Source organism: Lolium rigidum, chromosome 6, assembly GCF_022539505.1.
Source record: "Lolium rigidum isolate FL_2022 chromosome 6, APGP_CSIRO_Lrig_0.1, whole genome shotgun sequence".
Classification (NCBI taxonomy): domain Eukaryota; kingdom Viridiplantae; phylum Streptophyta; class Magnoliopsida; order Poales; family Poaceae; genus Lolium; species Lolium rigidum.
Genome location: NC_061513.1, coordinates 269,804,858 through 269,817,670, shown reverse-complemented (window position 1 = coordinate 269,817,670; position 12,813 = coordinate 269,804,858). Strand labels below are relative to the sequence as shown.

Below are 12,813 nucleotides of genomic sequence, written 5' to 3'. Positions count from 1 at the left end.
GACCCAGGATCCCTTGGTAGCTGTAGATGCGGGGTCTCGTCCATGCACTTCACACAGCCGTTGAATCCGTGGCCGACCTGGGCAGATACATATGCGTAACCTGGATAGTCCGTGACCGTCGTGATCAACGCGGCTCTCATATCGAAATAAGTTCTAGTGTACGCGTCCCACGTACGGGGTGGCGTCTTCCACAACGTGTCTAACTCCTCTTTCAGCAGCCCGAGATACAAATGCATGTCGACACCTGGTTGTTTCGGCCCCTGAATGAGAATACTCAGGTGTATGTACCTTTGCTTGGTGCACAGCCACGGGGGTAGGTTGTAAGGCCATACAAACACAGAGCCAGGTGCTATGCGTGCTACTCTGGTTGCCGAACGGATTGAGTCCATCGGTGCTCATACCCAGCCTTATGTTCCTTGCGTCACCCCCGAACCTAGGGAAGGCGATGTCCAATGCTTCCCACTGTCCAGCGTCTGAAGGGTGTGTCAGCATATAGCCCATCTCCGGATCTTCTTCGGGCTTCTGCCTTTCCGCGTGCCATTGCATGAGTTTTGCTTCCTTAGGGTCCACGAAATACCGCTGCAGACGGGGAGTGATAGGAAAGTATCATACCACTTTTTGAGGTACCTTCTTGTTCCCAACCTTGTACCGTCCGTGGCCGCACACCGGACATGTGGTTCTGTCCTTGTACTCGCACTTATAAATCACACAATCATTAATGCAGGCGTGGTATTTTTCGTGCGGTAGGACAAGGAGGCACACGACTTTCTTGGCCTCCTCGATACTACTTGGCAATGTGTTCCCCTCCGGGAGACGATCGTGCCAGAATTTCAAGTTCTTGCTGATGCTGGAATCGGTCCACTTGTTCCGCGTCTTCATCTGCAGGTAATCAAGCGTTACATGCAAGTGCGTATCCTGCGGACGGCACCCAGGAAAGATCAGAGTCATCCCGTCTTTCTCCATTTGCGACAGCTTGGCTCTCTCTCTAGCTGCAACTCTATCGTTGCTCGTCTTCTGGAGGAGCAGATCTTGAACATGAGAGTCCCGCAAGGCCGAAATTAGCGGGGTCGCGCCGGAATCTTCTTCTTCATCATGATGATCTTCTCCGCCGGCATCTTCTTCTTCATGATGATCTTCTCCGCCGACTTCTTCTTCATGATGATAGTCCCCGTCGACATGATGATAGTCTTCTTCATGATGATAGTCGTCTCGCTCGACATGGTCTTCATGCGCACCATTTGATGGGGTCCGGCCGCGCCTGGTTGTCTTGCATGAAACCGCGCCTCAGCAGGTGCTCCTCCAATTGTCCGGAATCAGGGTTGATCTAGCGCTCGAGTTTGCATGATCGACATGGACATCTTATCTGGCGCCTATTGTTCCGAATCATGTCCTCATTCGCGTCTATCTTGTATCTAGAGATTCAAGCGGAACTCATCGAGTGGACCATGCTTTCCTGCAAATGGTATACATAGAACAGGAAATTAGAACCGCAACACATGCACACACATGCATGGGCCGTACCTCTCCTCAAGGTATTACATGGAGCGGAAAATTTTGGCATGACCTCTCCTCAAGGTAGGACATATGGGTAGTGCAAAAAATTTCCGAAACGGAAATGAATCAACATTTCAGCAAACATCCATGAACCACACCGGCACACACACAAGCGCTTCACCTGCAACAAGCATCCATACACACGACGGCCACACAAGATCTACAAGCATATGCATGTCTCCTCCAAGCATATGTATGTCTCCTCCAACTACTAACCTTGTAGATTCGATACCGAGACGAGACCGCGATCGATGAGTTGGAGAGGAGGAGAGAGTATGGAGAGCCTTCTCCTCAACTCCAATTATGTATCAACCAAAGTAAGTGCAATAAATACCCAAGCAAGTGAAAAGTATGGCCAAAATGGTATGAGAGAGAAGGGGGGACGAGCTAGATGGAGGAAGAAGAATGGCTTGGGTAGTGTGGTAGGTGGGAGGTTGGCTCTACTTTTGTATACCTGGTTCGCTAATTCTGTGGCGCACCTGACATAGTGTGCCACAGAATACCTTATTTATGTGGCGCAGCCGAGACAGTGCGCCACAGAATACCTTATTTTTGTGGCGCACCGCGGCGCTGCGCCACAGAATAACTTATTTCTGTGGCGCACCAGGGTCAGTGCGCCATAGAAAAAGTAAAACCAATGATTGGGGTGACAGGGTGTGGGCCCCACCAAGTTTTTGTGGCGCATGGATCCCTGGTGCGCCACAAAATTAAGCTATTTCTGTGGCGCACCGTGCCTGGTGCGCCACAAAATAACTTTCTGTGGCACATTTTTAGTGGTGCGCCACAGAACTAAGCTCCACCTATAAGCGTTTTCCTACTAGTGAAACCAATAGCATGGGATAGTAAGGACAGAAATACTTGAAGCAAAAAATTAAGAAAAAAGTGGGAATTGCTACCATGTTGTTTGCTGCATTTGCTAAGGTGCTCACACCATCCTCTGGCATCATTGAATCAAAAATGTGAAATTTGTTGCACAGCAAGTTGATGCAGCATACAATCCAGTGATTGGCTTGTACAATGGGCAAGTAAAGCTACATACAAACAGAGAGATAATTTAAGAACGAAGAAGTTATACATGCATGAGAAACCTTGAAATTGCTCACAAAAACAAGAACACACACAAAAAATCACCATGTCATCTTTCAGAACTTTGAATTTGCTACATGCAAGCTTGAACTCTTTCATGATAGAGGCAGGGTCAAAAGTAGAGGTTTCTATAGCAAGTTTTTCCTGTATGTTTGGAAAACAATAAAAGATGATGAAGCAAGTGATAACATGGGACATGCTTGGAAGAGAAAATGCAATAAATTACTCACCGCAAAGTACAGAGAGAAAGCATATCTCTTGTGATTACGGGGATTCTTCTCAACACTTGCTTTTGCTGCATGAGATTGAACTTCTCTGTCCAAATAGCCATCACAACGGTTGCTCAAATATTGGCGTGGACGAAGAGCTCCATTGAAGGACTTGTATGAGCAAAAGAATCGACCAATCTTCAGAAACTCTTTGCTGCAGTAATGGAAAACCAACAATACTTTTATTTTAAAAATGAAGGAAAAGGGTGAAATGAAACACATAACCCATGCAGCAAAAAAAGCAAAAAAAAAATGTCATAGAGGACTCACGACACTTCATTCTTTTTCTTCCTCTTGAATTTCCGTCCATGTGAAACATACTTGTCGTACTTATGCACAACATCTTGAGAGACCTTAATCTTCTTCAGCTTCGGAGGTGAGAGTTCACCCTTGGCAGCCCTCTTATGCCTAGTTTTCTTTTCAACAGTTTAAGCACCAGTACTAGCATCTTTGGTGACAACATCTGAAGCAGAAAACCAAAAAAGAAAACCATTTTAAGCTACAAAAGAAAATGCAGTACTAAGAAAACTAAGATTGAAGCAAAAAGTAATAGTGAAAAAAGCTAATAAAAACAACATATAAAAGAATGAATGTAGCAAAAATTATTATGTAATGTAGCCAAAACAGTAGACATAATGTAGCAACCAATAAATGAAAATGCAGCAACTGGAAAAGGTAAAAGGAAATGAAAAAAACTTGCTCAGGCAAAAATGACCTGTGTTTGTCAGATGCTGCGGTGACACATTCTCGCCCAAATGATCTTCAACATCCCTGGATGGTATGGGTGGTGTTGCAGCCTCCATAGCTTTAGGCTGCTCAGAAGCTAGTAAAAAAATAAATAAAAGAACAGATAGTTAGCCGAAACTGAAAAACTACAATTACAACACAAAAAAAGAAGAGAGACAAAAGAAGAAGAACATACATGTGTCGTCTAGCTTCACTACAGAAGCAACATAAGCAGGCGGAGTAATTTCTTCCGCGGGAATAGTGATTTGCTGTTCAGACACAACAACTGCATCTGGATCCTGGGAGAATAAATCCATCGATGGAGGGTCAGGGGCTCTATTCCAAGCTTCTACAGATATACCCTCCGGTATACGAGAAAATGGTGAGTTTATGGGTGACCTCACAGGGCTGTCAACAGCAACCTGTTCACCAGCAACAGCTCCACCGGTAGAAGAATCCAACAGAACAGCTGATTGGGGCATATCCACGACGAGTGTGTGTGTGTGTGTGTGTGTCCATGTCAGCAGCACTTGCTTCAACAACAAATTCATCGTTGTCAGTTCCTTCAGAATCAGCCTCCGGGATTTCTTCATCGACCTGATTGGCAGTACCTTCATCCTCGTGTCCGTCAGCAGCATCCATAGTTTCGTCTTCAACTCCACCTCCGGATGGGAAATGGACACTAGGACCATCGCCTTCTTTCATTGCTGCATCTATGTCAATAAGCAAAGCTGCCATGCGCTGCGAATGCATTTGTTTCAAACCAACACCAAGTTTCTTGAGAGTGGCGTCAACATCACAACCATAAATAGACCTGTGTTTCTCATACAGATGCTTGTAAGCAGCTGGAACCTGTTGACAGATACATAATACATACATCAGGAAAAACTGGAGGTGCTGCAGCTAATAATACTAATGAAGCAGTAGAAAAAGAGCAATTGTTGCATTGATTATAAAAAACTGGGGGTTTTCAGATGAAACCATGGTAACACATACCATTAACTATAGTAGCAACAATGTTAAATATAAAGTAGAAAAAAATAAAAAACCATGGTAGCAAAAGCATAGGTTTGCTACATAATGCTAATGAAGTTGGGAGTTTTCAGATGATACCATGGTAGTACATACAAGTAACTATAGTAGCAATATTGTTAAATGTAAAGAAGCAAGACAATATAAGAAATGCAACAATTACATGAAAAATAATAGAGGAAAAAGGATAAAAATCATGTACTATACCTCGAGATCCTGACTAGTAGGAAACACAAGCCATTCATTGAGGGATGCGGACGGATTCACTTCGGGTTCTTCCACAGGCTACTCAACAGGCTGCTCAACATGATGATGGTTGACAAAAGAAACAACTCCATAAGGAGTGTTCGACAGGTCAAGAAACTACACACCAAAAATAGAAGACATAAAGATCTAATAGAAAAAACTACAAAAACAACAAAGCGGTGCATCAACCTCACGTATATGGTTATGAGTAACTCACCGGGCGCCTTCCAAAAACAGTCTTATTATTCAGGATCTTCCTATCAGCATCATTTTGTACAACAAACTTGAAATCACTGCTGGTCACAAAACATACTCTAGGAATTGAGTAGTTAATGATGATGTGCTGGTTTGGTGGAAAATCCAGGTGATCTATGTAGACAAGCTATCAAAAAAGGATGGAAGCATAAACAAATCAGTTACGGTAGCGAACATTTAAACATGAACAAAAAGCAAAAAAACCAAAAAATCGCACATAAAACAACAGAGCATGGGGTAAGTTCGACAACGTACAGCTAGAAGGGCGAACGGTCCAGTGATCCAAAACTCATGTTTCCTAGCATTTTCTGGTAAGACTACCTCAGTTGTCTTGCTATTGATTTTTGTAACCTCCTGCATTGCTAAGTCAAGCAAGTGTTCATCCCATGCAAAGTCGTGAGTCCTCCGAGGGTCCAACATGCAGTCCAAATAGCCGAGGCTGAGCAGATTTCCGCTACCAGGGTCAATAACCGTAGCCAAACATAGAAGATCCCATGTTCTGATAATGGTGAGGTCATCCGTAACATCACAAGCCTTGAGCAATTTAACAGCATGCTGGATGAAAGGCCTTGATTGTTCTTCTTCTATGTACATTTGCCGCAGCTCAGGATGCTCACCTTTCTTCTGAACAACAAGTCTTTCGCCACATCGAATTCCAAAAACTTTCCTCACCATATCTTTTGTGAAAACTATCCTCTTCTTATGGAACTTGAACTCTCGCAAACCAGGGCTAGTATGAGAGGTAACAAAGTCTATTAGAGCATTAGGAATGTTGAATGGAGATACATTCAACAATGCTCTAAATGCACTCTGCTCTTCAATAATACGTCTCTTCGGACCATCGAGATCTGCAGCAAGAGCATGCAGACGCTTTGCAGCAAAACGATCCTTGGAAACCCAATGACCAATCCCATCTTCCTGTTGAAAATGAAGTACAAAAAAAACAAATCAAGAAAAAACATTTAAATGATAACGCAGCAATTCATGTACATAGATGATAAACAAACTTAAAAACACAATGACCTATGTAGCAAACTAATAAAGCAAAGACAATGAAGCACAAGCATACACCAAAATCATCACCGGTGTAGCAAAAAAACTTTAAAACGAAAATATGTAGCACAACCATGAACATTGCATGCAAGCTGGATAGCAATTATCACAGAGAATGTAGCAAAAATATAAAGGATTTACAATATAATTAGGATATAGCTAATTTTATGAACGCCCGCGCATCTGTTTTGCCTGGCTGACCCCACTTTTTTCTCCTTTAGTGCAGGGCAAGCCCATGTGTTGGCGTCAATGATAGACACACAAAAGGTAGTTAATGCATGACATATCTCTTGCGGTTAAAAATGATCTCTGTCGCGGGAAGGGGTAGACACATATAGACATGTAACCACTTTTTATGTCCATGTTCAATACAAACATATATAAATTATATCTGGAATATGTTGGGCCGCTGGAGATGCCCTTAATATCGTCAGGTCATTTTGACTGGCTGCTTGTGATGTGGATGTTCTGATGGATGGCGAGACAAATAATAAAATCCCCATCATTTTTAAACAGCCCAGAATACATAATATTTTGTATTGATTTTTTCACACATGTAGAAGTCACCATTAATTATCAACATCAATTTTTTTAACTTCAAATTAAGATATCAATTTTTTTTTAAAGACTTCATGGAGTTGGATCGACCCTAAGACAGAAGGTGAGCTAAGACACAAGGCATCGCTTACAAACCAATCTACGGAAGAATTTCCATAACTATGGATCATCTGACCTTGTCACTGAGATAAAGGCAGAATAATATATTTGCTGAACAAGTAAAACTCTAAACTTGGATTGGAAGATAAATATTTCTAAGTCATGAACTCTTGAATGACCACCACTTCACTGGTCACTGGACCAATATTAACCTCACATACTGCTCGTCTCAACTTGCTATCATAAATTATCAAGCGTGCAATTATTGGCTCGTAAAAGAGAAAAAACAATTCTGCACATTATTGCTGATGAAGCCACGTGATGGCGTCGTGGAAACAGGTCTGGAACCTCTGCATGCCAGCCGGCGGCAGAGACATGCCCACCTCCATGCCGCCGCCGCTCTGGCGGCTCTCCGCCACTGCCATGGCGCCGGTCCTCGCCACGGAGACGATCTCCACCTTGGCCGGCCGGCCGAACCCAAAGTCGACGTCGTAGACCCGGAACCTCGGCGAGCCCGCCACGGTCAGCACCCCGCCGCCGGACGCGCTGGCCTCTCTTATCCGCTCCATCCACAGCGCCATCTTCTCCGGCGACCCGAGTTCGCCCACCGCCCGCTCGATCGCCGCGGCAATGGCCGTGCATGCGGCGAGGAGGCCATCGGCGCCGGCAGCGGCGAGCTGGTTCTTGGCTGCGGCTTCCATGGCGGCGCCGACGCAGTTGCCGAAGTACTCGTCCGGGATGGGATCGGGCTTCATCCGCGAGCGCTGGTCGATGGGGAAAATGAAGTGGGTCTGCTCGCTGCTACTTGCTGCGTCGTCTTTGGATCTCTGGTAGCACGACCAGATGAAGCCGAAGGTGGCGACCAGCGAGGTGCATCTCGGCGGTCGGTGAATAGACGTGCCAAAAAAGATACTAAGAAAAGAGCCCCCGCGTCGCCTAGCTCTGGGCGACACGGGGGGCGACCCCGGCCGCCGGCGCTCAGTCTCCCCTCGCCTCGTCTCCTCCTCCTCCGCCGCCGCCGGAGGACCCGCCGGGCGAAGCCCAGGCAGCGACGGCGGCGGCGGGGGCCTTCTCCTTCGCGCGGTGGTGGCGTTCGCTCCTCTGGCGGCGGCGGCATGGTTCCCGGCGACGTTCGGCGGCGAGGCGCTGCGGAGCTCGACGGTGAGCGCGCCATGGCGTCGGCTGGTGGGTGGCGCGGCCTCCCTGCGGTGGAGGCGCCCCCGTTGCCATGGCTGTGAGCTCCAGCCCGCTAAGCCCATCTGGGCCTGTGCGGGCCTGTAGATCTGACTATGGTGGCGGGCTTGCGCGGTGGCGCCTTCGGCGTCGGTTGCTGGGCTCCGTGGTGGTGCCAGCGGCCGGCCAGGCGACGGCGGGCTGGGATCTCGTTGGCGGTCGTCGTGGTGGCCGTCCGTCCTCCAGTGCCGGTGGTGGGTGGTGGACGGAGCTGTTGCTCCGGTTGCGGCGGTGTGCCTCTTGCCCCGATCTGACCATCTCGGTCTCGGTCCGGCGAGCGGTGGCTGCTGCGGTGGCTTTTGGTGCGTTTCGCCCTTCTCCGTCGACCCCTAGTTGCCTCCTGCTACGGTGGTTCAGGCCGGCATTTGGCGCGTCCCCATCTTGCCGTTGGGCGGTCTTTGGCCCGGGTGAAAACCCTGCTCGGTTCTTCCGTTCCGGACCACGGTGACACCTGTGGGTGCCATCTCCTTCCTTGGAGGCGTGGTTTTGGGTCCTAACCGTTCTACCCTCGACGCCAGGGGAAACCCTAGGTCTGACTTGCCGGACCGGGCAGCGGCGGCGCAGCAGCGTCGTCCCCTTCTTGAAGGCGCTGTTTTGGCTGCGAGGGATGGCTCTCGGTGATGGTAGCCTTGCCGGTGTCTGCTACTGCTCAAGGTGTGAGTCTCTGGAGCGCAATGTACGCCATCAACAACGCGCTTGTCGACCCATTCCCAAGTTTTGGCCACACCCTGCCAATCGCGCGCTTCATCTTCTAGGCGTATGATGTGGTACGTTGGTCTGGGCAGCTTGGGAAGTTGGTCGTGTTGTTGGAGTTGGTTGTGACGCGGTTTGGAGACTCTATGGCCCGCCGCCTCGCCATTCTTGGGTTGAGGTTGGGCAAGGTGTGCTTGGGTGTCGATGTTGTAGGAGTGTGTTGTAAGTCAAAAGGCATGTGTGGTGTTGTAGCCATTCTTGGCGTTTCTTGTCAGCTTAATACAATGACGCGCACGCTGTTGCGGGTTCTCGAAAAAAAAAAGGTGCATCTCGGCGGCCTGGCACCAGCGGCGGCGACCACGACGTCCTTCACTCGCTGTATGTCTTCTTTAGACAGCGTGAAGGTGGCGACGAGCTGGTCGTCGGCCATTTTGACGTACTCCATCTCGTCGGTGCTCAGCAACTTGTATAGGGGGCAGCCGCCGCTTGGGTCGTCGACGAGTGTCCTGTCCATGACAGGGGGCGGTGGCGCGCCTGTGCCAGTGCCGGCCGCGGCGGCCCAGGTATGAAGGAAGCGCGTCGAGGAAGCCCCGTCGCAGGCGGCGTGGTGCAGGGCCAAGCCGATGGCGAGGCCGCGGCCGCGGCCGCCGCGCAGAACCGTAGCCTGCACGCTGAGCACCGGGCCGACGCCGACCGGGAGCGGCGGCACGAGCGGCAAGATCTTGGCGACCTCCGTGGGCTCGTCCTCGGCCAGCTCGTCGACGTCGGCCTCGTACTCGGCGACGGTGAAGGTGACGCCGTCGCCCGGCTGGTAGTGGAGCTCGTAGCGGTCGTCGGTCGCCGGCGTGAGGCGGAGGCGGCCGGCTAGCGGGTAGAAAGCGCCGAGAGCTTGGGACAGCGAGGACTTGATGTTGGAGAGGATGGACGTGATGTCGTCGCCGGTGCCTGGGGTGAGGCGGTAGAAGAAGACGCGCTCCACCGGCGGGGAGTTGAGCCAGAAGACGTCGAAAAAGTTGAGTCGCAGGGAGCAGGTCGTCTCGGGCGCCGGCGACGAGGGCGCTACGACGGCGCTCTCCAGGACGCTGAGCTCTGGTACTGGCGCCATCTCTGGATGGATTGGTCCAAGGAGGCGTGAGATCAAGGTACTACTTCACTAACTTAAGTTATACCGGAATAGGAGTATATACCATGTGCTAGCGTAAGAGCATCCCCACTCGTCTCCCCGACGAGGCCCCCCGAGCGACGTTTTTTCCATCCGAACGGCGAAATTCTGCCCAGTCGCGCCCCCGGTTCCTCGTTTTCGTCCGGATTTGGCCCTTCAACCATCCGGCGAGCCCACGCCATCTCCGGTTCCCCGGGGATCTATCGGGGACTCGGTCCGGACGAGTGAAAAGCGGGGAAGGGCCCGATCTGTCGTCGACTCGACACACGAACCCCACCGTCACCTCGTTCAAAATCTCCCCCACCCCTCGTATCTCTCTCGCCGCCGGCACCACCCCGCCGGCTTGTTGCCCAGATTCCGCCGTCCCTCCTTCTCCACCTGCCTATATTCCGCCGTCTTTCGACGACGGCCTATCTGGCTGCTCCTCCGCCGGCCTGTTTTCCGACTTTGGCCTACTACTCGTCGTTCGCGTCTCGGGTTGCCTCGACCACACCCGTCAGGTGTTCGTCCATTTGCCTCGCCGGCCATGGACTCGGACAGAGGAGCAGATGTTCGTCGAGCTTATGCGAGAAGAGATGGCAGCCGCCGCCCAAGACGAGGAGCACATGATGATCCTCGGTTGCTTGTCAAGCATGTACGCCGGACTGGCAACTGGTCGACGTGGTGGGTCGGCACCAGGTCGCCGGAAGTGCAAGCCGAGACAACGAATGGAGGGCTACTGCATGTTGTACGCCGACTACTTCGCCGACAATCCATTGCACGGTGAGACTGTTTTCCGGCATCGTTTCAGGATGAGCAGAAAGCTATTTCTGCAAATTGTGTATGCCATCCGAGACTTTGACCCCTACTTCAGATGCAAGGCGGATTGCACTGGTTTGGTTGGATTTTCGTCACTGCAGAATTTGTTTCAAAACTTGTGAAATTGTGTGCTTCATTTGTTTCAGCACTTGTTAAACATTGTACTGATTTTCGCCGAATTTGTTTTAGCAATTTTCTTAATCTTCTATGCCGAACTTGTTAAATTTTATGTCGAATTTATTTGAAATATGTCAAATGCCCCAAGTTGGGGGTGTCCTGCCGGGGGGACGGCTGGAACTTCGGCGCTTCCCAGGCCAAATTTTTCTCCAATCCGGACGAAACTTTCGCCGGATTTGGGCGTGGGGAGCGCCAACGAGTGGAGATGTTCTAAGGGATGATGTAAGTGCCTGGCTGGCTGCTATATGCCGATAGAGACGGAGTGAGATTCAGTAACATGGACAGATAAGCAGTGCATGTGCTCATGCACAGTAGTTCCACATCAACATGATAACGATTCAATTTTGTGTGCATTATTACAGAGAAAATAATTGATGACGCCGCATGTCTCCATAATATAGTAAAAGAATTCATTTAACACACATAAATTTGAAGTATTTATTGAGCAACTACAGTTGTCTCCCAGAAAATCAAGAGTACCAACCATATTCATCTTTCGTTTTTCAACATGCCTACATCTACATTGTATACTAAGTCGAGTGATAAGGTTTCGACCCATGCATGAATGGGCTCCAACAATACTTATTTTCATCACATCACCAACACACGACCAACACAAGGTTATCTAGTCAGCTAGTAGTTCAAGCGGTACGTAGGAACAAGGAACCACGTCGCTCTCTATATGGTTCTGATTTTTAATAGCCGATAAAGAGAAGATCAGGAATGCCGGTTCTCCCTGTCGGCACGTCCACAGGGCCATGTGTGCTCTACAATGGAAGTTGAGAACTACGTTGCGTGACCAATATAAGCTCAAGGCCATGCACACATTCGTCCACGTGATGGCGGATACGGTGAATCATCTCTACTAATAAAAGACCCAGAGGGGCTGATCCAAGCGATCTGGAACGTACGATCGATTTATCTGACGGTTCACATCTAGCCGTGTTTGACGGAGCGGACAACGTTTCCCACTGCCTCACCCCGCGACGCAATCCCCCACGCCGCCGCATCGCGCAACCGCACCCGTCGAGGCACGATCCAAGACCATCTCACACAATCATCCTCGCCCATCGTCGCGCGCTCCAGTCCGTCATCCACCATGTCCTCGCCTCGCTGCAGCAGCAGATGACCCGCACGCCACCGCCCGTAGTCTGAACCAGTCCACGCCAATGGGAAGAAGCACCTTCGTCAAATTCCGGCGCTCCCGTCAACCGAAATGCTTTCCGTGAATTAATTCCCACCAAATAGCTTTGATCAGTTAGAGCATCTCCAGCCGTCTCCCCGACGAGGCCCCTAGAACGCCTTTTTTCATCCGGATGGAAGAAAACGGCCCAGTCGCGCCCCCGGACCCTCGTTTTCGTCCGGATTTGGGCTTTCATCCGTCCGGAGAGCCCAGGCCATCTTCGCCCCCCCGGGGAGCGCTCGGGGAATCCAGACGAAACGAAAGCGCGGGAAACGTCGAGAAAACTTCCCGCGCGGCTGGTGGCTCCAACTTGTCGGCGAGAGAAGCCAATCGTTGTCCTCATCACATCGTCTTCCGCGCGCTGTAAAAGCCTGCCACCGGTCAGACTTTGCCGGCTGCGTAGTGATGGCGTGTAACACACACGTTCGTTGGGAACCCCAAGAGGAAGGTATGTTGCACACAGTAGCAAGTTTTCTCTCAGAAAGAAACCAAGGTTTATCGAACCAGGAGGAGCCAAGAAGCACGTTGAAGGTTGATGGTGGCGGGATGTAGTGCGGCGCAACACCAGGGATTCCGGCGCCAACGTGGAACCTGCACAACACAACCAAAGTACTTTGCCCCAACGAAACAGTGAGGTTGTCAATCTCACCGGCTTGCTGTAACAAAGGATTAGATGTATAGTGTGGATG

General features: G+C 49.9%; 1 protein-coding gene across 1 annotated transcript; it reads right to left on the bottom strand.

Moving 5' to 3' along the window:
• Positions 1–7,041: 7,041 nt before the first annotated feature.
• Positions 7,042–9,910, bottom strand: LOC124666311 (phenolic glucoside malonyltransferase 1-like). Its single transcript, XM_047203655.1, has 2 exons — positions 9,134–9,910; positions 7,042–7,754 (listed from the first exon to the last, which is right to left on the bottom strand). The coding sequence occupies exons 1-2, from the start codon at positions 9,907–9,909 to the stop codon at positions 7,178–7,180; spliced, it is 1,353 nt and encodes a 450-aa protein (XP_047059611.1). The 5' UTR covers position 9,910; the 3' UTR covers positions 7,042–7,177.
• Positions 9,911–12,813: the final 2,903 nt, after the last annotated feature.

Excerpts from the sequence above, each read along its gene's own strand:
- LOC124666311 (XM_047203655.1), bottom strand. The coding sequence starts at position 9,909 with ATGGCGCCAGTACCAGAGCTCAGCGTCCTGGAGAGCGCCGTCGTAGCG. Across the intron at positions 7,755-9,133 it reads GCTGGTGCCAGGCCGCCGAG|ATGCACCTCGCTGGTCGCCA; the intron begins ATGCACCTTTTT and ends CCGACCGCCGAG.